Source organism: Mobula hypostoma, chromosome 30, assembly GCF_963921235.1.
Source record: "Mobula hypostoma chromosome 30, sMobHyp1.1, whole genome shotgun sequence".
Classification (NCBI taxonomy): Eukaryota; Metazoa; Chordata; class Chondrichthyes; order Myliobatiformes; family Myliobatidae; genus Mobula; species Mobula hypostoma.
Window position 1 is genome coordinate 18,039,052 of NC_086126.1, and position 24,566 is coordinate 18,063,617.

The 24,566-nt window shown below is 45.3% G+C and overlaps 4 protein-coding genes across 5 annotated transcripts in view; 3 read left to right on the forward strand and 1 right to left on the reverse strand.

Annotated features, from left to right (window-relative positions):
- Positions 1–24,566, forward strand: part of LOC134339649 (late histone H2A.2.2-like) — a 410,959-nt gene that overhangs the window by 355,856 nt on the left and 30,537 nt on the right. The gene's annotated exons all lie outside the window — the stretch shown is intronic.
- Positions 1–24,566, reverse strand: part of LOC134339661 (histone H2B-like) — a 241,813-nt gene that overhangs the window by 162,591 nt on the left and 54,656 nt on the right. The window lies entirely within an intron of this gene.
- Positions 22,350–22,648, forward strand: LOC134339677 (histone H4-like). The gene has a single exon (XM_063036375.1). It carries the CDS (start codon positions 22,350–22,352, stop codon positions 22,632–22,634), a length of 285 nt encoding a protein of 94 aa, XP_062892445.1. The 3' UTR covers positions 22,635–22,648.
- On the forward strand, positions 23,305–23,700 carry LOC134339657 (histone H3-like). The gene has a single exon (XM_063036355.1). The coding sequence runs from the start codon at positions 23,305–23,307 to the stop codon at positions 23,698–23,700; it is 396 nt and encodes a 131-aa protein (XP_062892425.1).

A 24,566-nucleotide genomic window follows, 5' to 3' on the forward strand; every position in this document is an offset into this window, starting at 1 on the left:
GGAGTTAGATATGGCCCTTGTGGCTAAAGGGATCAGGGGATATGGAGGGAAGGCTGGTACAGGGTTCTGAGTTGGATGATCAGCCATGATCATACTGAATGGCGGTGCAGGCTCGAAGGACGGAATGGCCTACTCCTGCACCTATTTTCTATGTTTCTATATTTCTAAAGCTAGTGGATTCAGCCCAGCTACATCACATGTAAAACATTCATAACCACTGAGCACCTCTACACAAAACATAGATGTAGGTAAGCAGAATCCATCATCAAAGATCCTCACCACCCAGGCAATGCTCTTTTCTCACTGCTGCCATCAGGTGGAAGGTACAGGTATCTCAGGACTCGCACCACCAGGTTCAAGAACAGTTACTACCCCTCAACCATCAGTGTCTTTAACAAAAGGGGATAGCTACACTCATGTAAGGACTCTGTTATATTGTTCTTTCATATTCGTTATTTATTGCTATTTATTTTTCTGCATTTGCAGTTTGCTTACAGTTTATCGTTCCTCATGTTTACAGTTCACAGTTACTCTTCTATATATTTGTTAAGAATGCCCGCAGAAAAAGACTCTCAGGGTTGTAGAAACATAAAAACATAGAAAACCTACAGCACAATACAGGCCCTTCGGCCAACAAAGTTGTGCCGAACATGTCCTTACCTTAGAACTACCTTGGCTTATCCATAGCCCTCTATTTTTCTGAGCTCCATGTATCCATCCACGAGTCTCTTAAAAGACCCTATTGTGTCCGCCTCCACCACGGCCGCCGGCAGCCCATTCCATGCACTCACCACTCTCTGCGTAAAAGACTTACCCCTGACATCTCCTCTGTACCTCCTTCCAAGTAGGTTGTATATGGTTTCACGTATGTACTGTCAGAATAAATCGTACTTTGAACCATATGGTGACATATACATACTATAATAACAACTTACCTTGGGTTCAACTTTTGACTTTGACCATATTTTCCCGTGACGCTCTTTTTTCACGGAGTGTTCAGTCATCCAGTTAAACGTGTTTTCCCCAAAATTACAAAATATTATCCACATAAAAATATACAAAATACAAACATTAAATATTTCTAAGACCGTGAAGAGTCAAATTAAAATATGAATATTACTGTCTATAACACACTCAACTCCCGTGGGGGTGGGGACACCGATCCCGGAAATCTCCCACTGTCCCCATTCTATTTACAATGTTCGCAAGTTTCCCAGTTGCTCCAGTGATTGACAGCTCCCACCGCCCCTCCGGCACGTGACACAATATGATTACGACCCTGGCGCGCTGACGTCACAGAGGGCCCCCCTTCGCCGACATCGTTTCCTGGGAAACGGCCTGGTCCGGGGCGGGGCGGTAAATCCGGGATGGACGGCACGGCTCTGCAGAGAAGGGGAGTCGGTCTCTACTTGTTGGGGTTTCGGCTCCACTATGGGATCCGCCTCTCCTCTTCCTGCCCGCGGAACAGTGAGTGTCTGTCAGCGCCTCACTGCACCGGCTCTCTGCCTTTTGTACAATATTTAAAACATATTTGCACAGTCACATAGATAGGAAAGGTTGAAAGGGATACGGGCCTAATGCAGGGCAGATGGGATGAGTTCAGGTCGACAACTTGGTCGGAATGGATGAGTTGTACCGAAGGGGCTGGTTCATTTCTGTATAAATTAGTGACTTTATTTTGGGAGGTTAAACCAGGCCAGGATGTACACAGTGAACGACAGGTCCCTGGGAAGTTTTCATGAAGTGTTGTAGATAGTGTAGAGGATTGTCAAAGATTGCAGAGAGACATTGATAGGATGCAGAAGTGGGCTGATAAGTGGCAGATGGAGTTCAACCCGGAGAAGTGTGAGGTGGTACACTTTGGAAGGACAAACTACAAGGCAGAGTACAAAGTAAATGGCAGGATATTGGTAGTGTGGAGGAGCAGAGGGATCTGGGGTACATGTCCACAGATCCCTGAAAGTTGCCTCACAGGTCGATAGGGTAGTTAAGAAAGCTATTGGGGTGTTAACTTTCATAAGTCGAGGGATAGAGTTTAAGAGTCACGAGGTAATGATGCAGCTCTATAAACCTCTGGTTCGGCCACACTTGTAGTACAGTACTGTGTCCAGTTCTGGTCGCCTCACTATAGGAAGGATGTGGACGCATTGGAAAGGGTACAGAGGAGATTTACCAGGATGCTGCCTGGTTTAGAGAGTATGAATTATGCTGAGAGATTAAGGGAGCTAGGGTTTTACTCTTTGGAGAGAAGGAAGATGAGAGGAGACATGATAGAGGTATACAAGATATTAAGAGGAATAGGTAGAGTGGACAGCCAGCGCCTCTTCCCCAGGGCACCACTGCTGAATACAAGATGACATGGCTTTAAGGTAAGGGGTGGGAAGTTCAAGGGGGTCATTAGAGGAAGGTTTTTTACTCAGAAAGTGGTTGGTGCGTGGAATGCACCGCCTGAGTCAGTGATGGAGGCAGGTACACTAGTGAAATTTAAGAGACTGCTAGACAGGTATATGGAGGAATTTAAGGTGGGGGGTTTGAGAGTCGGCACTATATTGTGGGCCAAAGGGCCTGTACTGTGCTGTACTGAACGGATCCTGATCCGGATCTGGGCCGTACCCTCCAGATATCCAGACCTGCCCCTCGTTTTTTTTTGCACTACCTTACTTTCCCTTTTCTATTTATGATTTATAATTTAAATTTTTAATATTTACCATCGATTTGTAGTCCAGGAAGCGCGAAGCACAGAATGAAATATCCCTGTGATGATTGTACGCTCCAGTATCAATTGTTTGGCGACAATAATGTAAAGAGACTTTATGGGTTTCTGCTCCCCACACCTCTGGCAGCTCATTCGGGATACCAGTTATTCTCTGTGTGAAGTATATGCACTTCAGATCCCCTTCTCACTGTTACCTTAAAACTATTTCCTTTAGTTTTAAAAAGCTAGTAAGGATGCTCTCAACCGTGCCCCTATAGAAAGTTCTTAGGATTTGGGGCCCACGCCAAATTTCTTCAACCGTCTGAGGTGAAAGATGCACTGTTGTGCCTTTTCCACCACACAGCCGGTATGCACAGACCACGTGAGATTCTCGGTCATGTTTATGCCGAGGAGCATAAAGCTGTTCACCCTCTCAACCCCAGATCCATTGATGTCAATAGGGGCTAGCCTGTTTCTATTCATCCTGTAGTTCACAACCAGCTGCTTTGTTTTTGCGATATTGTCAAAGAGGTTGTTTTCTGGACACCACTGTGTCAGGGTGATGACTTCTTCTCTGTAGGTTGCCTAATAATTATTTGAAATTAGGCCAATCAGTGCAGTGTCATCAGCAAATTTAATATGCAGATTGGAGCTGTGGGTGGCGACACAGTCATGGGAATATAGAGAGTAAAGAAGGGAGCTCAGTACACAGCCCTGAGGGGCACCTGTGTTGTGGGTCAGAGGGACAGCGGTGAGGGAGCCCGCTCTTACCACCTGCCGGCAATCTGACAGGAAGTCCAGGATCCAGCTACAGAAGGCAGGATGAAGTCTGAGGTCTCTAAGCTTCTTGTGGAGGCTGGGGGGAATTATGGTGTTGAATGCTTAACCTTAGCCCAAGAACAGCATTCTGACATAAGCATCCCTCCTCTCCAGGGACAATGTGCAGAGCTGTGGCTATTGCATCAGCCGTTGATTGGTTGTGTCAGTAGGCGAATTGGGGGTCCCGTGTGGGTGTCAGCACACTGCAGATGTAGTCCTTGACCAGCCCCTCAAAGCATTTTCTTATTATTGAGCTGAGTGTGACAGGAGATTGTGGGATCGAGTTCAAGAGCTGTGAGGTAAAGCCCTTGGTCAGACCCCACTTGGAGTTCTGTGTTCAGTTCTTGTCACCTCACTACAGGAAGGATGTGAAGAGGAGTGCAGAGGAGATTTACAAGGATGTTGCCTTATGAGAATAGGTTGAGTGATCTTGGCCTTTTCTCCTTGGAGCAATGGAGGATGAGAAGTGGCCTGATAGAGGTGTACAAGATGATGAGAGGCTTTGATCTTGTGGATAGTCAGAGGACCTTTCCCAGGTCTGAAATGGCTAACATGAGGGGGCATAGTTTTAAGGTGCCTGGAAATAGGTACTGAGGGGTTGTTCGGGGTAAGTTTTCCACACGGAGTGGTGGATGTGTGGAATGCACTGCTGGCGATGGATGGTGGAAGCAAATAGAATAGCGTATTTTAAGAGCCTCTTACGTAGGTACATGGAGCTTAGAAAAATAGAGGGTTATGCACGAGGGAATTTCCAGGCAGTTTCTAGAGTAGGTAACATGATCGGCACAACCTTGTGGGCTGAAAGGCCTGTAATGTGCTGTAGATTTCTCTGTTTTCTATGAATAAATAAATGATGGTAAATAATTTATACGTATATTAAATAGTAAAAATGGTGCAGAAACTGATGTAAGGGGGTGGGGGTCGCGGGGGGGGGGCTATACTGGTATGTGTGTGTTTATGCTTTCTCAGATACAAGTTGATCCTATCTTTAAAAATCATTTCCAAAAATATCCCTCCCACTAATGTAAGAGTCACCAGGGTATAGTTTCCTGTCTTGTCCCTATTGCAGTTCTTAAAAAGGGGAAGAATACTTCTCATTTTCCACTCTTCTGCATCCTGGCCTGTAATTAAAAGAGCATCAGTTTTGAGTTTTGTTAAATTTCTTACCTTATTTTATCACTCAACCATCAGGTTTTTGAACCAAAGTTCAAAGTACATTTATTACTCTGGCAATGTGAAATGTGAGGAGGAGGTTATGAGAATGCAGGGTGACTTGGACAGGCTGGGTGAGTGGGCGGATGCATGGCAGATGCAATTTAATGTGGATAAATGTGAGGATATCCACTTTGGTGGTAAGAACAGGAAGGCAGATTATTATCTAAATGGAGTCGTTAGGAAAAGGGGAAGTACAACGAGATCTAGGTGTCCTTGTACATCAGTCACTGAAAGCAAGCATGCAAGTACAGCAGGCAGTGAAGAAAGCTAATGGCATGCTGGCCTTCATAACAAGGGGAATTGAGTATAGGAACAAAGCAGTCCTTCTGCAGTTGTACAGGGCCCTGGTGAGACCACACCTGGAGTACTGTGTGAAGTTTTGGTCTCCAAATTTGAGGAAGGACATTCTTGCTATTGAGGGAGTACAATGTAGGTTCACAAGGTTAATTCCCGGGATGGCGGGACTGTCATATGTTGAAAGATTGGAGCAACTGGGCTTATGTATACTGGAATTTAGAAGGATGAGAGGGAATGTGATTCAAACATATAAGATTATTTAGGGATTGGGCACGCCGGAGGCAGGAAGCATGTTCCTGCTGGTGGCTGAGTCCAGAACCAGAGGCCACAGTTTAAGAATAAGGGGTAGGCCATTTAGAATGTTGAGGAAAAACTTTTTTCACCCAGAGAGTGGTGGATATGTGGAATATTCTGCTCCAGAAGGCAGTGGAGGCCAAGTCTCTGGATGCTTTCAAGAAAGAGATGGATAGAGCTCTTAAAGATAGTGGAATCAAAGGTTATGGGGATAAGGCAGGAACTGGATACTGATTGTGAATGATCAGCCATGATCACAGTGAATGGCGGTGCTGGCTCGAAGAGCTGAATGACCTACAAACTTGAGGTTTGTTCCAAACAGGCTGCCATAAAACAAAGAAAGCCACAAGAACCCACTAATAAAATAAGAAGACTGTCAAACTCCCAATGTGCAGAAAGGAAAATAAATCACGCAAGCAATTAATGCAAGCAAATATTGTAGCATTTTGAACTGAAATCCTCAGAAATGCTTAGTTCAGCGCAGAATGGAGCAGTGAGCTGAACCGGCTCGTCCCTGGCCTCGGGCCCAACACACTGACCATTTCAATCTGGCCTGGCACCTAAATCATCATCCAAACACTGGGTTCAGTTGCTTCGATACGATCTGGGGCCTGGTCCCCGCTGCCTCAATTTGGCCTGTACCTGACTTTTCCATTTGGTCCCGGCGTTTAAATCAACCGACCTTCGTGTCTTCCTCACTCTCAGTGATGGGTCCGCTGCCTCACCTCTCTTCTGCCACATCAAATTGCCTCCAAGTCCAAAGGGAAGTTACAGGCTATTCATTTACTAGAAAAAGAGATTCACCAGTGTCACCTTAAACCAGAACCAGTGGAGATAACTCCATTTAACTTCACTGAACTCATCACTGAACTGTTTCCCACAATCTATGGACTCACTTTCACGACTTCTGCATCTTATGTTCTCTATTTATTTCTTATTTCTTTATGATTATTATTATTTTCTCCCTTGTATTTGCACACATCTACTCTGTCTAGGTCTTTCAATGAGACCACCCTTCCCCTCATGCTTCTAAATTCCAGTGAGTACAGACCCAGAGCTATCAAACATTCCTCAGAGGCTAACACTCTCAATCCTGGAATCATCCTTATGAACCTCCTCTGAACCCTCTCCAATGCCACCACATCTTTTCCTAGATGAGGAGCCCAGAATTGTTCACTGTACTGAAGGTGAGGCCTCACCAGTGCCTTATAAACCCTCAGCATCACATCCCTGCTCTTATATTTGAGACCCCTTGAAAGGAATGTTAATTATAGTATTTGCCTTCCTAACCACCAACTCTATCTGCAAGTTAATCTTTTGGTTGTTCTGCACGAGGACTGTCAATTCCCTTTGCATCTCAAATTTTTGCCCATTTAGAAAAAGTTCCGCACATTTATTTCTACTACCAAAGTGCATGACCAAGCATTTTCTGACATTGTATTTCATTCGCTACTCTCTTGCCCATCTCCTGATCTGTCTAAGTCCTTCTGCAGCCTACCCATTTCCTCAACACTACCTGCCCCTCCACAAATCTTCATATCATCAGCAAACTTGACAACAAAGCCATCTATTTCATCATCTATATCATAAAAAGAAGTGGTTGTAACACCTACCCCTGCAGAACACCGCTACTTACTGGCAACCAACCAGAAAAGGATCTTTTTATCACCACTCACTGCCTTCTTCCAATCAGTCAATGCTTGTAACTTTCCTGTAATACCATGGGCTCTTAATGTGGTAAGCAGCCTCATATGTGGCACCTTGTCAAAGGCCTTCTGAAAGTCCAAATAAAAAACATGGACTGTATCCCCTTTGTCTATCCTACGTGTAATCTTCTCAAAGAATTCCAATAGGTTCACTAAGCAAGATTTTTCCTTGAGGAAACCATGCAGTATTCATCCTATCTTGTTCTGTGTCTCCGAGTACTCCATAACTTCATTATTAACAGTTGACTCCAACAACTTCCCAACCACTGAGTTCAGGCTAACTGGTCTATAATTTCCTTTCTGTTGCTTTCCTGGAGTCTTAAAGAGTGGAGTGACATTTGCAGTTTTCCAGTCATCTGGCACCATGCTAGAGTCCAATGATTTTGAAAGATAATTACTAATGACCTCACAATCTCTATTGCTATCTCTTTCAGAACCGTAGGGTGCAATACATCTGGTCCGGGTGACATGTACCGGCAGGTCTTTCAGCTTTTTGAACACCTTCTTACTTGTAATAGTAACTGCACTCATTTCTCTTCCCTCACACCCTTACACTCTTTAAGGTGGGTGTTTATATGGGATGGTGGGTTTAAGGGTCAGCACAACATTGTGGGCTGAAGGGCCTGTACTGTACTATTCTATGTTCTATGTTCAACATCTGGCACACTGCTGGTGTCTTCCGCAAAGACTCATGCAAAATACCCATTTAGCTCATTTGTCATTTCCTTGTCCCCATTATTATTTCTCCACCCTCATATTCCAGCGGTCCTATATCCACTCTATTCTCTCTTTTATTTTTAACATACTTGAAAAAACTTTTACTATCCACTTTGATATTGTTTGACATTTGTTTTCACATTTCATCTTTTCCCTCCGATTATTTTTTCTGTAGGCTTTTAAAAGCTTCCCAATCCTCTGTCTTACCACTAATTTTTGCATTGTGCTTTTACATTACCTTTGACTTCACTCATCAGCCCCATTTTGCCATTTGAGATCTCGTCATTTTTTTGGAATAGATCTATCCTGCACCTTCCTCATTTTTCCCACAAACTCACACCATTACTTCTCTGCTTGATCCCTGCCAGCATTTGCTTCCAACTTACTTTGGCCAACTCCCCTCTCATACCACTGTAATATCCTTTACTTCACTGAAATACTGATACGTCAGACTTTACTTTCTTCTTATCAAATTTCAAGTTGAACACAATCATATTGTCATCACTATTTCCAAAGGATTCTTTTACTTTAAGTTCCCTAATCATCTCAGGTTTATTATATAACACCCAATCTAATATAGCTGATCCCTGTTCTAAAAAGCCATCTTTTAGGTATTCAACAAACTCACTCTCTTGAGATCTATTTCCAATCTGATTTTCCCAATCTATCTGCATGTTGAAATCTCCCATGACTATCATAACGTTGCCCTTTTGACACGTCTTTGCTATTTCCTGTTGTATTCTGTGGTCCATATCCAAGCTACTGTTTGGAGGCCTGTATATAACTGCCATCAGTGTCCTTTTACCCTTGCAGTTTCTTAACTCAACGCAGAATGATTCAACATCTTTTGGTCCTATATCACAACTTTTGACTGAATTGATGTCATTCTTTACCAGCAGAGCCATGCCACCCCCTCTGCCTACCTTCCTATCTCTCTGATACAACATGTAACCTTGGACATTTAGCTCCCAACTGCAAGCATCCTTCTGCCATGACTCAGCGATGGCCATGACATCATATCTGACAATCTGTAATAGGGCAATAAGATCATCCACCTTATTTCTCATACTCTGTGGATAGAGATATAACACTTTGAGTACAGTATTGCTACCCTTTCATTCTGCATCCCTCATGCACTGATACTCACCCTGCTGGCTGCAGTTATGTCCTATCATCTGCCTGCCCTTCCTGACAGTCCAATTGCATGCTATCTTTGCTTTTTTACCCTCCATCCTATCCTGACTGCCTTCACTCTGGTTCCAACAACCTCCCCCCCCCCTGCCAAATTAGTTTAACCCTCCCCTACCGCACTAACAAACCAGCAGTATGCCCACAAGAAAACTAATCTCAGGGTTGTATATGGTGACTGAAATGTATTTTGATAGTACATTTACTTTCAGCTTTGAACTTTGCAGTAGAGAGCTGGGTGTTGTACTGGTCTGTGTCCTCACTGGCCGGTGCTGTGCTCTGGCAGCTCAGTGTCCTTGGTATACAGTGTCAGTGTTTTTACAGAAGTGTGTCCTTATTACACAAGTGTGTCCTTATTACACAATTGATCTTGTCCACCCTGGAGCTCAGAAGATTCACTGTCGACCAGAGTGATTTGTTTTGGTCACCCTGCTGTATGACAGACAGCATTAAGCTGGAAAGAGTGCAGAGGAGATTTGTGGAAAGGTGTTTCAGACAATTTTCCCTGGAATGTTGGAGAATGAGTGCTGATATTGCAGAGGCGTATAAATTCATGAGGGACCTGGGTTGGCTCAAAGAGAACAGTCTTCTTGCCAGTGTTGGGGAATCAAGAACTGGAGGACATTGGTTTAAGATGAGATTTAATAAGGACCTGAAGGGCAGCTTTTCCACACAGAGGCTGGTCAGTAAATGGAATGAGCTGCTGGGGGGAGTGGTTGAGTCAGGTACATTAAAAAGGTACTTGGGCAGGTAGATGGAAAGGAAAGGTTTTGAAGTATCTGGGCTAAATGCAAGGAAATGGGACAAGGAGGAGAATAACCTTGATCATAATGTGGTGGTGCGGGGGTTACAGACCACTTGCTCAGATGGGAACTTTGGTCAGCGTGGACCATTTGAGCTGAAGGGCTTGTTTCTGTGCTGTGTGAATTTGACTGTAAACCCTGGTGACATTTCAATGACATTAAACTTTTCTAAATGACATTATTTCTTTATAGATTATAGACTCCAGTACCTGAAGTGAAGTTAACTGGGCTACAGTTACCTGCTTTTCATCTTCCACCCTTCTTCAACAATGGTTTTCAACTCCACTGGGACCTTTCTGTAACAGTGAGTTTTGACAAACTTCAATGTCTCTACTTTCTCTCCAGACTTCCTGTGAAACCCTCCAGTGCAGGTCATTGGAACCAAGTAATGTTTGCTTTTAGTCCCATTAGTTTTTTTTTCCCCTTGAGATGGTGATTGTTACACATTATGGCACAATGTTGAAATGTCTCCATCAGATATCTGTGGGATGTTTGTTGTGTCCCCACTGTGAACACTAATGCAGATTATTGGAGTTAACTTGTCTGCTTTTTCCTTGTTAGTTTTAGCTTTTGTCTCATCACTGATCCTGGAAAAATCCTGATCCTCTTGTCTGCCTCCTTTGACCACAGAGTGTTCTTTGCTCTCTGTGATCCCTCTATCTAATTGGGATCAACGTCTGCTGAGTGTTACATACAGTCTTCTTAAACATCTGCCACTGCTCATTACTGTCCTGTCCCTGAGCCTATTTACTCCATCTGCCCCAGACAACTCCACTGTCACGTCTCTGTAATTGACTTTATTTAGGTTGAGGACACTGGTTCTGGACCCTGGTGTTCACCCTCAATCTGTGATCTGGAGATCTCCCACATTGTGATCACTTCTTCAGGGATCCTTCACCACAAGGTCTCTCTGTAATCCCACCCCATTACACAGATTACATCTGAAATGGCCCGTTCATGGGTAAGATACTGCTGTAAGAAACTGTCTCTGACCATTCCACAAATTCCTCTTCCACTGTACCAGTTTGATTAGCTTAATCAATACAGAGACTGAACCAAACACACAGATAACGCTGGAGGAGCTCAGCAAACAGTCGACATTTCAGGCTGAGAACCTTCATCAGGATTAGAAAGAAAGGGACAAAAGCCAGAATAAGGTGGTGGGGGAGGGGGAGGAGGAGAACAGGTGAGGGGTGGGGAACATGTGGTTTGTGGAGGGATGATGATGTGAGGAGCTGGGTGACAGGCAGAAAAGGCAAAGAGATGAAGAGAAAGAAATCTAATAGGAGAGAGTGTCGAACCATGGGATGACATGAAGGAGGTGGAGAACCAGAGACAGATGATGAGCAGGTCATGAGGGTGCATGAGGAGAGGTGAAGGGGTTAAATGGCCACTAGAATGGGGAAAACCTCAGAGAAAAAGTGGGGGGGGGCGGGTTGTGGAAACAGGAGGTAGTTGTTCTTGAATTTGGAGAAATCAATGTCCATGCCATCAAGATTGGAGGTTACACAGTCAGAATATGAGGTATTGCTCATCCAACCTGTACTCGGCCTCATTGTAGCATGAGACGAGGCCAGGTACAGACATGTTGGTGATGGCCCTCCGCTGGTCAGGGTCAACCATGGATATTGCACCTGAGTTTCGAAGTCGATATGCAAGTAAGGGAAGTATGATATTTAAAGCAAGCAGTTGTCCATGCAGGGGCCCCTGCTCTCCACACAGCTGATGAATCCAAAGCAATGGCAGAGACCGATGCAATCAGGCACCAGCGGTGTTACAGGATTGCCAGTCTGCATTGAACACAGGGCTGACAGGGAATCCAGCTCCGGATTGTTCCTCAGGGTTTACTCCCGAAGTCTTCCCCATGAATGGGTCTAGCCACAGGCCAGTGGAGATTTGAGATCAGAATTATGCTTCTACTAGATGAGCTGCCAAGTATGGCTGACGAGCCCTATCTGCCCATAGCAGTTGGTTATAAGACACCAGAAAACCCATTTGCACCTTCCTCTGTCACTAGAAACAGTTCATCGGGTGTAGTAGCTAAGCCATATGTAACAGCCAGGAGCTGGACTTGATTGACAAAGGCAATTTGAGACACACACCATTGGCAGCATTTAATGGGAAGTGGGAGCTTGTCCCATTGCTACCCCACCATCGGTTGAAACAGCTGTCAGGGACCGAATGGGTTGCCACCAGCAGATGGTGGTTGTTGCAGCTCACAGAGCAAAGATACTCGATGCAGCGCTACCCTAATCTGCTTCTGATTAAATCTCGCATGATATTCACAGTTCCATTCTCATCTCTCTTTCATATTTCCCCTCTTTGTGCTTTATCCCATCGGGAGGAACACATGAGGATCTTGAGACCACTCCTCCCCATGTCTTCTTTCCCTCCCCCTTTCACCATCACTGTCTGTACATGTAAAGTGCCTATGAAAAGTATTCATGCCCCTTGGAAGTTTCCATCTTTTATTGTTATACAACATTGAATCACAGTGGATTAAAGGGTCCTGACGAAGGGTCTCGGCCTGAAACGTCGACTGCACCTCTTCCTACAGATGCTGCCTGGCCTGCTGCGTTCACCAGCAACTTTTATGTGTGTTGCTTGAATTTCCAGCATCTGCAGAATTCCTGTTGCTTGGATTGAATTTGGGTTTTTTTTGATACTAATCAACAGTTAAAAAACTCATTTGTGTCAAGGTGAAAACAGATCTCTAAATAAATTACAGATATAAAAACATAAAACAATTACCTGTATAATTATTCACCCCCTTTAATAGTACTCACAGTCATACTTTATTGATCCCGAGGGAAACTGGTTTTCATTACAGTTGCACCATAAATAATTAGATAGTAATAAAACCATAAATAATTAAATATTAATATGTAAATTATGCCAGGAAATAAGTCCAGGACCAGCCTATTGGCTCAGGGTGTCTGACCCTCCAAGGGAGGAGTTGTAAAGTTTGATGGCCACAGGCAGGAATGACTTCCTATGACGCTTTGTGTTGCATCTCGGTGGAATGAGTCTCTGGCTGAATGTACTCCTGTGTCCACCCAGTACATTATGTAGTGGATGGGAGACATTGTCCAAGATGGCATGCAACTTAGACAGCATCCTCTTTTCAGACACCACCGTCAGAGAGTCCAGTTCCATCCCCACAACATCACTGGCCTTACGAATGAGTTTGTTGATTCTGTTGGTGTCTGCCACCCTCAGACTGCTGCCCCAGCACACAACAGCAAACATGATGGCACTGGCCACCACAGACTCGTAGAACATCCTCAGCATCATCTGAGAGATGTTAAAAGACCTCAGTCTCCTCAGGAAATAGAGACAGCTCTGACCCTTCTTGTAGACAGCCTCAGTGTCCTTTGACCAGTCCAGTTTATTGTCAATTCGTATCTCCAGGTATTTGTAATCCTCCACCATGTCCACACTGACCCCCTGGGTGGAAACAGGGGTCACCGGTGCCTTAGCCCTCCTCAGGTCTACCACCAGCTCCTTTGTCTTTTTCACATTAAGCTTCAGATAATTCTGCTCACACCATGTGACAGAGTTTCCTACTGTAGCCCTGTACTCAGCCTCATCTCCCTTGCTGATGCATCCAACTATGGCAGAGTCATCAGAAAACTTCTGAAGATGAAAAGACTCTGTGCAGTAGCTGAAGTCCGAGGTGTAAATGGTGAAGAGAAAGGGAGACTGTGGAGCCCCAGTGCTACTGATCACTCTGTCGGACACACACAGCTCTGTATGAGTCTGTATCACTCTGTATAACATACCAAATCATCACTGGTGCAGCCACTTGGTTTTAGGAGTTACATAATCGGTTTAATGGAGATCACCATGTGTAGTCAAGGTGTTTCAATTGATTGTAGTAAAAATATGTCTATATCTGGAAGGTCCAACTACTGGCGAGTCAGTATCCTGGGAGAAACTACATCATGAAGACAAATTAACACTCCAAGCAGCTCTGCAAAAAGGTTATTGAAAAACACATGTCAGGAGATGGATTCAAGTCACTGAATACCCTTGGAGTACAGTTTTGTCAATCATCCAGAAATGGGAAGAATATGGCACAGCTGTAAATCTGCCAAGAGCAGGTCATCCTCAAAAACTGAGTGACGGTGCAAGAAGGGGACAAGTGAAAGAGGCTCCACATGACCTGTGACAACTCTAGAGGAGTTACAAGCTGCAGTGGCTGAGATGGGAGAGACTGTGCAGACAACAACTGTTGCCCAGGTGCTTCACCAGTCACAGCTTTTTGGGAGAGTGGTGAAGAGAAAGCCACTGAAAAATACTCTCATGAAGCCTTGCCTGGAATTTGCCAGAAGAAGTAACGGACCCTGAAGTCAGCTGGAAGAAGTTTCTATGGTCTGACATAAGCAAAATTGCCCTTTTTGACCATCAAACTGAACACTAAGTTTGGCGGAAGCCAATGACCGCAAGCACAAAACCAAAGCTACACAGGAACGCCTTAAAACAAAGTTAGTGTCCTGCAGTGGCCAAGTCATAGAAACATAGAAACACAGAAAATAGGTACAGGAGTAGGCCATTCGGCCCTTCGAGCCTGCACCGCCATTTATTATGATCATGGCTGATCATCCAAATCAGAACCCCGCCCCAGCCTTCCCTCCATACCCCCTGACCCCAGTAGCCACAAGGGCCATATCTAACTCCATCTTAAACATAGCCAATGAACTGGCCTCAACAGTTTGCTGTGGCAGAGAATTCCACAGATTCACCACTCTCTGTGTGAAGAAGTTTTTCCTAATCTCGGTCCTAAAAGGCTTCCCCTCTATCCTCAAACTGTGACCCCTCGTTCTGGATATCCTCAAACTGTGACCCCTCGTTCATGGTCCAGACCTCAATCCAATTAAAGCTGGACGTAAAATGGACAGTTCACGCACAAACTGCATGCATTCTGACAGATCTTCAGCAGTTTTGTAAAGAAGAAGGGGGAAAATTGTAATGTCCAGATGTGCAAAGCTGATAGTGACCTATCCACACAGAGTCTACTATGATTATTGCCAAAGGTGCATCATCTAATTACTGAATTGATGGAGGTAAATACTAATCCATCAATTATTTTGTGTTTTATATTTGTAATTAGTTTAAATCCCTTTGTAAAGATCTTTTCATTTAGACACCACAGTCTTTTCTGATCATCAGTGTTTTAAATTAAATCCACCATGATTCAACGTTGTAAAACAATAAAACATGAAAACATCCAAGGAGACTGAATACTTCTTACAGGCACTATATCCACCCCCTCACCAGCACATTATGAACAAATCCACCATACTCTTTTCCATGTTGCCGATTCCGTGTGGAACATTGAACATGATGGAAGGTCGAATTCCCAGTCCCAGTCTCTGTAACCATGTCCCTGCAATAGCTGGTAGATCAAACATATTCGTCAATAGACAATATGGAATAGATGGCAAACTGCCCCTTGGCCCACAATATCTGCACCAATCATAATAATGTTGAGAATTTATGAAGCACTGGTGAGGTCTCACTTGGAGTATTGTGAGCAGATTTGGGCCCTTTATCTTAGCAAGGATGGGCTGAAACTGGCTGGGTTTCAAAGGATGTTCTCGAAACTTATTCCAGGATTAAACAGCTTGTCATATGAAGAGTGTTTAATGGCTCTGGGCCTGTATTCACTGGAATATCAAATGGTGAAAGGCCTTGATAAATTGGATGTGCAGAGGATGGGAGTATCTAAGACCAGAGGACACAGGCTCAGAGTAGAGGAGGATCCTTGTAGAATGTGGAGATGAGGTAATTCATAAGCCACAGAGTGGTGAATCTGTGGAATTCATTGCCACAGGCAGCTCTTGATCCAAGACTTCATGTATATTTAAGGTAGAGATTGATAGATTCTTGATTGGTCAGAGCATGAAGGGACATATGGAGAAGGCAGGAGACTGGGGCTGAGAGGGAAAATGGATCAGCCACAATGAAATGTCGGAGCAGACTCGATGGGCCAAATGGTCAAATTCTACTCCTATATCTTATAGTCTATATCACCACCTCACAAACCTCGAGCAACTTTGTCAAGCGTGATCTGCCCACACAAAATCATGCTGATTGTCCCTAAGCAGGCCATGCCTTTCCAAATGTGCATAAATCCTGTACCTCAATATCCTCCTCAGTAGCTTCCCTACCACAGAAATGAGGCTGCCCTGCCCATAGAAACATAGAAAACCTACAGCACAATACAGGCCCTTCAGCCCACAAAGCTGTGCGGAACATGTCCTTACCTTAGAATTATCTAGGCTTACCCATAGTCCTCTGTGTTTGTAAGCTCCATGTATCCATCCCGGAGTCTCTTAAAAGACCCTATCATTTCCGCCTCCACCATGGCCACTGGCAGCCAAGTCCATGCAATCACCACTCTCTACGTTTATATATAAAAAAAAATCTCCTCTCTACCTACATCCAAGCACCTTAAAACTATGTCCTCGCATGTTAGCCATTTTAGCCCTGGGAAAAAGCCTCTGGCTATTCACACGATCAACGCCTCTCATTATCTTGTACACCCTATCAGGTCACCTCTCATCCTCCATCACTCCAAGGAGTAAAGGCCGAGTTCACTCAACCTATTCTCATAAGGCACGCTCTCCAATCCAGGCAACATCCTTGCAAATCTCCTCTGCACTCTTTCTATGGTTGCCACATGCTTCCTGTAGTGAAGCGAACAGAATCGAGCATGTACTCAAAGTGGGGTCTGACCAGGGTCCTATATAGCTGCAACATTACCTCTCGGCTCTTAAACTCAATCCCATGGTTGATGAAGGCCAATGCACCATATGCCTTTTTAACCAGAATCAACCTGTTTGGCAGCTTTGAGTATCCTATGAGCATGTACCCCAAGATCCCTCTGATCCTCCACACTGCCAAGAGTCTTACCATTAATGCTATATTCTGACATCATTTTTGACCTACCTCACTGAACCACCTCACACTTATCTGGGTTGAACTCCATCTGCCATTTCTCAGCCCAGTTTTGTATCCTCCCAATGTCCCGCTGTCACTTCTGACAGCCCTCCACACTATCCACAACACCTCCAACCTTTGTGTCATCAGCAAATTTATTAACCCATTCCTCCACTTCCTCATTCAGGTTATTTATAAACATCATGAACAATAGGGGTCCCAGAACAGATCCCTGAGGCACACCACTGGTCACCGACCTCCATGCAGAATATGACCTATCTACAACGACTCTTTGCCTTCTGTGGGCAAGCCCATTCTGGATCCACAAAGGAACGTTCCCTTGGATCCCATGCCTCCTTACTTTCTCAATAAGCCTTGCATAGGGTACCTTCTCAAATGCCTTGCTGAAATCCATATACACTATGCCTACTGCTTTACTTTCATTATGTGTTTAGTGAAATCCACAAAAAATTTGATCAGGCTCATACGGCATGACCTGCCTTTGAGAAAGCCATGCTGACTATTCCTAATCATATCATGCCCCTTCAAATGTACATAAATCCTGTCTCTCGGGATCTTCACCATCAATTTACCAATCACCAAAGTAAGAATCACTGGTCTATAATTTCCTGGGCTATCTCTACTCTCTTTCTTGAATAAGGGAACAACTTCCGTAACCCTCCAAACCTCCGGAACCTCTCCCATCCTCCTTGAAGATGCAAAGATCATCTCCAGAGGCTCAGCCATCTCCTCCCTCACTTCCAACAGTAGCCAGGGGTACATCCTGTCCGGTCCCAGTGACTTATCCAACTTGATGCTTTCCAAAAGCTCCAGCACATCCTTAATATCGATCTGCTCAAGCTTTTCAGTTGCCTGCAAGTCATCCCTACTGTTAGAGTGAGTATTTTTGGGTAGATGATTAGTTTACACATAAATCACTTTGGCCACCAGACTTCTATTTGACAAAGTACTGTGGATTGAGTCCTCAACAATGCGCTTCCGAAAAAGGTGTGAATACCAGATGCTTCTGGCGCCGTAGTTTGACCAGATGCTGTAGTTTTGAAGACAGTATTATCTATACTTCATAAATATTAATTGTCTTCTATTGTAGCATGTAAAATGCTAAATAAACGTACTGTGGATTTAACTTGCATTCCTAAAGGCTGTGGATACCAAGGATGAAGTCAGAAGGTGTGATGTTTTTTATGTAGCATCGAAAGGAAGCATTGTGTGTGCATTGTCTATAAATTTTTAAGTAGCAATTGCCTTTGTGTTTAGCATATAAATATCGAGCCCGCAATGGGCTAGCAGTTCTTTCTACCGAAAGCATCTCTGTCCATATGATGCCTCCTGTACCTTGTTGTGTCAAATAAAGAAGCTGCTTTGTATCTACCAGTAACTCTGTCTCTCCAGTGATTTCATCCATGCTACAACCCCTACAATTGCCAAGATCCTTTTCTGTAGTGAATACTGAAGCAAAGTATTCATTAAGTACCTCTGCTTTCTCCTCCGGTTCCATTCATATTTTTCCACTGTCACACTTGATTTGTCCTATTCTCTTACATCTTGACCTCTTGCTCTTCACATACTTATAGAACGCCTTGGGGTTTTCCTTCACCCTGTCTGCCAAGGCCTTCACATGGCCCCTTCTGGCTCTCCTAATTTCATTCTTAAGCTCCTTCCTGCAATCCTTGTAATCTTCTAGATTCATATCATTACCTAGTTTTTTTGAATCTTTCATAAGCTCTTCTTTTCTCCTCGACTAGATTTACAACAGCCTTTGTACACCACGGTACCTGTACCCTCCCATCCTTTCCCTGTCTCATTAGAATGTTCCCTGAGAACATCTGTTTCCAATTTATGCTTCCAAGTTCTTGCCTGATAGCCTCATATTTCCCCTTACTCCAATTAAATGTTACCCTAACTTGTCTGTTCCTATTCCTCTCCTATACTATGGTAAAGGAGATAGAATTGTGATCACTATATCCAAAATGCCCTCCCACTGAGAGACCTGACACCTGACCAGGTTCATCTCCCAATACCAGATCAAGTACAGCCTCTCTTCTTGTAGACTTATCTACATATTGTGTCAAGAAACCTTCCTGAACACACCTAACAAACTCCACCCCATCTAAACTCCTCATGCTAGGAAGATGCCATTCAACATTTGGGCAAATTAAAATCTCCCCCCACAACAACCTTGCTATTGTTACACCACTGCAGAATCTGTCTCCCTATCTGCTCCTCGATGTTCCTGTTACTATTGGGTGGTCTATTAAAAAAAACACCCTGTAGAGTTATTGACCCCTTCCTATTCCTAACTTCTCCCCAAAGAGTCTCCGTAGACAACCCCTCCATGACTTCTTCCATTTCTGCAGCCCTCAAACCATCGGTCTGAGTGTGTCCCTTCTCTATCACCTGTCTATTCTCCTTTTCCAAGTTTTCTCTATTTGAGTGCCAACCTCCCTTTCCTCCGTCACTTCAGTTCGGTTCTCACCCACCAGCAATTCTAGTTTAAACTCTCCCCAGTGGCCTTAGCAAACCTCCCTGCCAGGATATTGGTCCCCTTGGGATTCAATTGCAACTCGTCCTTTTTGTACAGGTCACACCTGCCCCAAAAGAGGTCCCAATGATCCAGAAATCTGAATCCCTGCCCCCTTCTCCAATCCCTCAGCCAGGTATTTATCCTCCACCTCATTCTATTCCTATACTCACTGTCACGTGGCACAGGCAGTAATCCCGAGATTACTACCTTTGAGTGCCTGCTGCTCAACTTCCTTCCTAACTCCCTGTTGTCTGTTTTCAGGACCTCCTCCCTTTTTCTACATATGTCGTTGGTACCAATATGTACCACAACCTCTGGCTGTTCTCCTTCCCACTTCAAGATATCATGGACGCGATTAGAAACATCCCGGACCCTGGCACCTGGGTGGCAAAATCACCATCCGTGTTTTTTTCCTGCGTCCATAGAATTGCTTGTCCAACCCCCTAACTATAGATTCCCCTATCACTGCTGCCATCCTCTTCCTTTCCCTGCCCTTCTGAGCCACAGGGTCAGATTCTGTGCCCGAGGCGTGGCCACTGTTTTTCCTCCAGGTAGCTTGTTTCCCACCCCCCCACTAACAGTACTGAAACAGGAGTACTTATTGTTATGTATGACAGACACTGGGGTACTCTCTAGCATCTGCCTCTTGCCCTTCCCTCTCCAGACTGTTACCCACTTATCTGTCTCCCCAGGCCCCGGAGTGACTACCTGCCTATAGCTCCTCTCTATCACATCCTCACTTTCCCTGACCAGACGAAGGTCATCGAGCTGCATCTCCAGTTCCCTAACACTGTCCAAAAGGAGCTGCAGCTCCTGGATTCTTGTTATTTCCCTTCTTGATCAAAGTTGTAGCATTTGCTACACTCCAGTCCTGTGGGACCTCACGTTGTAATTTAGCACACACTGTTCCTTGTCAAATCCCCAGAAATCTGTTCACTTGCTTCTTTGACTATTGTAGTATATATGCCTTCAGGTCCTGAAATCTTATCCATCTTATTGCTTTTCAAATATCCCAGCAAGACCTCTTCCTTAATCTCAACACATCTCTGCATATTAGCATGTCCCACTCTGTTTTCATTGCCATTCAATTCCTTCTCCTCAGTAAATACTGACACAACGTACTCATTCAGTACCTCAGCCACTTGGTCTGACTTCAACCACATCATTCCTCCTTTAATCTTGAGTCGTCCTTTCCATTCTCTAGTTACAAATCAAAAGGCCTTGGGATTATCTTTTGTCCCATATTACAAGGACAGTTTGTAGCCCCATTTGGCCTTTCCTATCACCTGCTTTAGCATTTCCCTGCCATCTTTATATTCCAAAGGTATCCAGTCTGATTTTAGCTTCATATCGTTTTGTCTTTATCTAGGATCTCCCTGCTCACCCAAAGTTCCCTTTCTCAGCATCCTTCTCACTCCTCACCGGAACATGCTGATCCTGAACCCAGAGTTGCTGGTCTGTAAACAACTCCCATATGTCAGATGTGGACTTGTCTGACAGTGGCTGCTCCCAATCAATGCCCCTTGGCTCCTGACTTCTCCGTCCTGAGTTGTCCTCCTGCAGATTAGTACCTTCATACCAGATCTAATTTTATTTTTACTTGTAACTAAGAAAAACAAAGTTGTGAATACTGTTCCCAAAATGTTCACTGATTCTCAGCTGTCACCTGCCCTATCTCATTTCCAAAACTAGTTACCGTATGTTCTCAACTCTGGTTGGGCCCCTGTACATAATGTTTCAAACACTCCTCGGATTCACTGAAGAAATCTTGTGCATCTCAGAATTAAGCATGTTCCAGTAATTCTAGGGAACTAGTTATTGTGGGGCCAAACAAATATCTCAACAATGTAACTGCAGATTGCCTCTGAAAATGAACCCTCCAGTTTGCTGTGACATTCCCAGTGGGGTAACCTCTGCATCTTTTAACCCCCACTCACATGTAAAACAATGAAACCCAGGAATGTTGAGCTGCCAGCCCTGTCCGTCGGACAACACAAACTCCTAATGTTGAAATAACCTCATTTCAGCCCATCAGTCCCACCATGTTTATTAGCCTGATATCGGTTGTCGTTCTTTTCAGACTGTTTTGTCATACATACATTCTCCCACTTGCTACTCCAGTTCAAACTCTGCCAAGTGACACCATCAAACCTCCTCGTGAAGATATTGGTTCCCGTCCGGTTCAGATGCAAATGGTCTTGTTTGTCCCGGTCTCCCACTTGCCTGGAAGGGAACCCATTGATCCATAAATCTGAAGACCTCCCTCCTGCTCAGTTCCTCAGCAACCTCTTAAACTGTACGAAATATCGATTTCTCACCACACTGGCACGTGGTTTAGGTCACAATTCCGAGATTAAAATCCTGGAAGTCCTGCTTTTTTAAACTAGTTCCCGAAAATCAATTTATAGGACCTCGTCCCTGCTCGTTTAAACCCTTTCGTGTAGCTCGAGGGAATCTTCCCGTAACATATTGTCTCCCCTCCTCCTTGGACCCGTCTCTCGTTTCCCTTGAGACCCAATGATCCTTGTACCTGAAGACCCACCCACCCCACACCAGCCCCTCAGCCACTTCTTTACCTGGGCTTTAGAAGGTGACAGAAGCGCGGTCTATATATCTGGTTATGTATCCTGTTCCTTTATGTGACCGGTCTTTCATTTCCCTGGCTACCCAGAGGAACAATTGTATTAATGAATCAACCCTCTCATCACTGGAAGTGACTGCACCCTCGCCCACCAACTGCTGTGTGTGAGGGCGCTCGCACTGGTCATGGGGCCGGGGAGGGACAGACCGAGATCCTCGGCGATTTGCAGAATGGAAAAGCACTTCCTATAATTTAAAGCAGCAAATTCCTATTAATACTTCAGTGGTGTGTCAGGGAATATTTTTTTCTCTCTCTGGAGCGCTTTGTGTCGGATGAATCGTTGGAAATTGGCGGTTGTGGTAAAGTGAAGGCGGAGCTGGACGATGAGAGGCCGCTCTCGGCTCTGTCCGTCACTCTGACTCCTCACCTCCCCTCCCCGCCTCTGTCTCTCTGCGCGTTTCTCGGGCAGGTCGGGGCGCTGTGTATAAAAGGAGACAGCAGCAGGCAGTTTGTTAGTGAGCAGCGACCTGAGTGAAGCAGCATCATGTCTGGCAGAGGGAAAGGAGGCAAAGGACTGGGCAAAGGCGGAGCCAAGCCGCACCGTAAAATGCTCCGTGATAACATCCAGGACATCACCAAACCGGCCATCCGCCGTCTGGCTCGCCGTGGCGGCGTCAAGCGGATCTCGGGTCTGATCTACGAGGAGACCCGCGGGGTGCTGAACGTTTTCCTGGAGAACGTGATATGGGATGCGGTCACGGTCACTGCCATGGATGTGTTGTACGCTCTGAAACGCCAGGGCCGCACTCTCTATGGCTTCGGCGGCTGAAAAACTCTCACTTCCTCCCGAGCACAACACAAAGGCTCTACTAAGAGCCACTCACAGACGGAGCCGTATCCACAGACTTTTAGATTTTAAAAAATATACTCAGCTGAGTTGCATTTGAAACAGACTGATCGGTTCCGCTTGAAACATTCTGTAATTCTGCCTTTCCAGTCGGTGATTACCCCAAAACCTGCATTAGGATCGATCTTAATCCTCTTATCAGTTTCGAATAGAAATCAGTTCACTCGTTTAGAGAACGATTCTGTAGTTGTGCATTTCAATCTTGACTGAGGAAATTAGATATTAAATGAAACTGAAATTGAATAATCCGTCATACAATTAATTGTAAATAAAATGTAATCAAGCACCGTTGCTGGGTGCTCTGAAATTGGCGGGCGATTTGAAATTAATTCTGGGCCAATGACGCTGCATTCTCATTGGATGAAGTCCAACCGCCAGTCAACAGTTTGTCCATTTTGTCGTAAATTGTTATTCGCCGCCAGTCTGCAGGAAATAAATCAACCAATCGCAGTAAGGAACCTTAATAGACACCTGTTTCAGCCAATGAAAGCTGATGGGAAGACCCTTTCCAACAGTATAAAATCCTGTCCCGGAGTACGTTTCGTCTATCTTGTTCCTGTGTTTCAACCTGCGTTCTCGGTTCTGAAGGAGAATGGCCCGGACCAAGCAGACAGGAGGGAAAGCTCCTCGCAAACAGTTGGCGACCAAAACGGCGCGGAAGAGCGCTCCAGCCACCGGCGGAGTGAAGAAGCCTCATCGCTACCGGCCCGGCACCGTGGCTCTGCGGGAGATCCGGCGCTACCAGAAATCCACCGAGCTGCTCATCCGCAAACTTCCCTTCCAGCGCCTGGTACGGGAGATCGCTCAGGACTTCAAAACCGATCTGCGCTTCCAGAGCTCGGCCGTCATGGCCCTGCAGGAGGCTAGCGAGGCTTACCTGGTCGGGCTGTTTGAGGACACTAACCTGTGCGCCATCCACGCCAAGCGAGTCACCATCATGCCCAAGGACATCCAGTTGGCCCGTCGCATCCGCGGGGAGCGCGCCTAAACCCGGCCTCCACAACAAACCCAAGAAAAGGCTCTTTTAAGAGCCACGATCACAGCAAAGGAAAGGGTTGTCGCTTGCTGATTATTGTATTGTAGTGGCGATCTGCCCTCCTGATGGCGTTGTTCGGTTTTGCACTGACTGACCGCGATCATCAGCTGTTCTGTGCCGTCTGGTTGATTCAGTGAGGGACAGGAGATGAACGCGCTCCTTCCCCGTCAGGGTCTCACTTGGCCCTTCACTTCTCCCACAAGCCTGCCATATACAGCTGGTGCGGCTGTTCCGTTATGTTTGCTTTGGACATGCCCGGCTGTCCTTGGAGTGGGAGCATGCGGTCGCGATGGGTACAGTGGGGGATTTCCGAGAGCGGTGGCCCCCCCCCCCCGGCTTCAATTACATTTTTGATTTTACTCTTGTAATTGTTGTGTAAATAAACTTTTGTAGCTGGTACATGATTGAAGGTCAGTCGGCAAAGTCACCGGGTAGTTTATCATACACCTTCCCCCTGCAGTCCATCCCCAGGGACAGATCCGTCTCTCAAGACGCCCCTCCCCTCTCATGTAAATTTCAGCTGAATCGGGCTTTGTGATGCGAGGCGCGGAATCTCAGTCACGCTCTCCTGGAGCGGGAGAAGGAACTGGACCTTCAGACCACTCCACCGGTCTCACTCTCTCTCTAACTCACACGCAGCCCGAGTGAAACGCAGTGTTTCACGTCAAATCTCGGACACCACGGCCGCAAAGAATGTCAGAGAGGTACCGGGAATATCGGGTTTTATGCGAGAAGTTTCCCCGCAAAACTCAGTCGGACCCGCAGCGGGAATCACAATATTCATGATCAGCTCTCTTCTGAGATGTGGGTGGCTCTGA

What these genes read in the sequence shown, in the direction of transcription:
- LOC134339657 (XM_063036355.1), top strand. Translation starts at nt 23,305, where the DNA reads ATGGCCCGGACCAAGCAGACAGGAGGGAAAGCTCCTCGCAAACAGTTG.
- LOC134339677 (XM_063036375.1), top strand. Translation starts at nt 22,350, where the DNA reads ATGTCTGGCAGAGGGAAAGGAGGCAAAGGACTGGGCAAAGGCGGAGCC.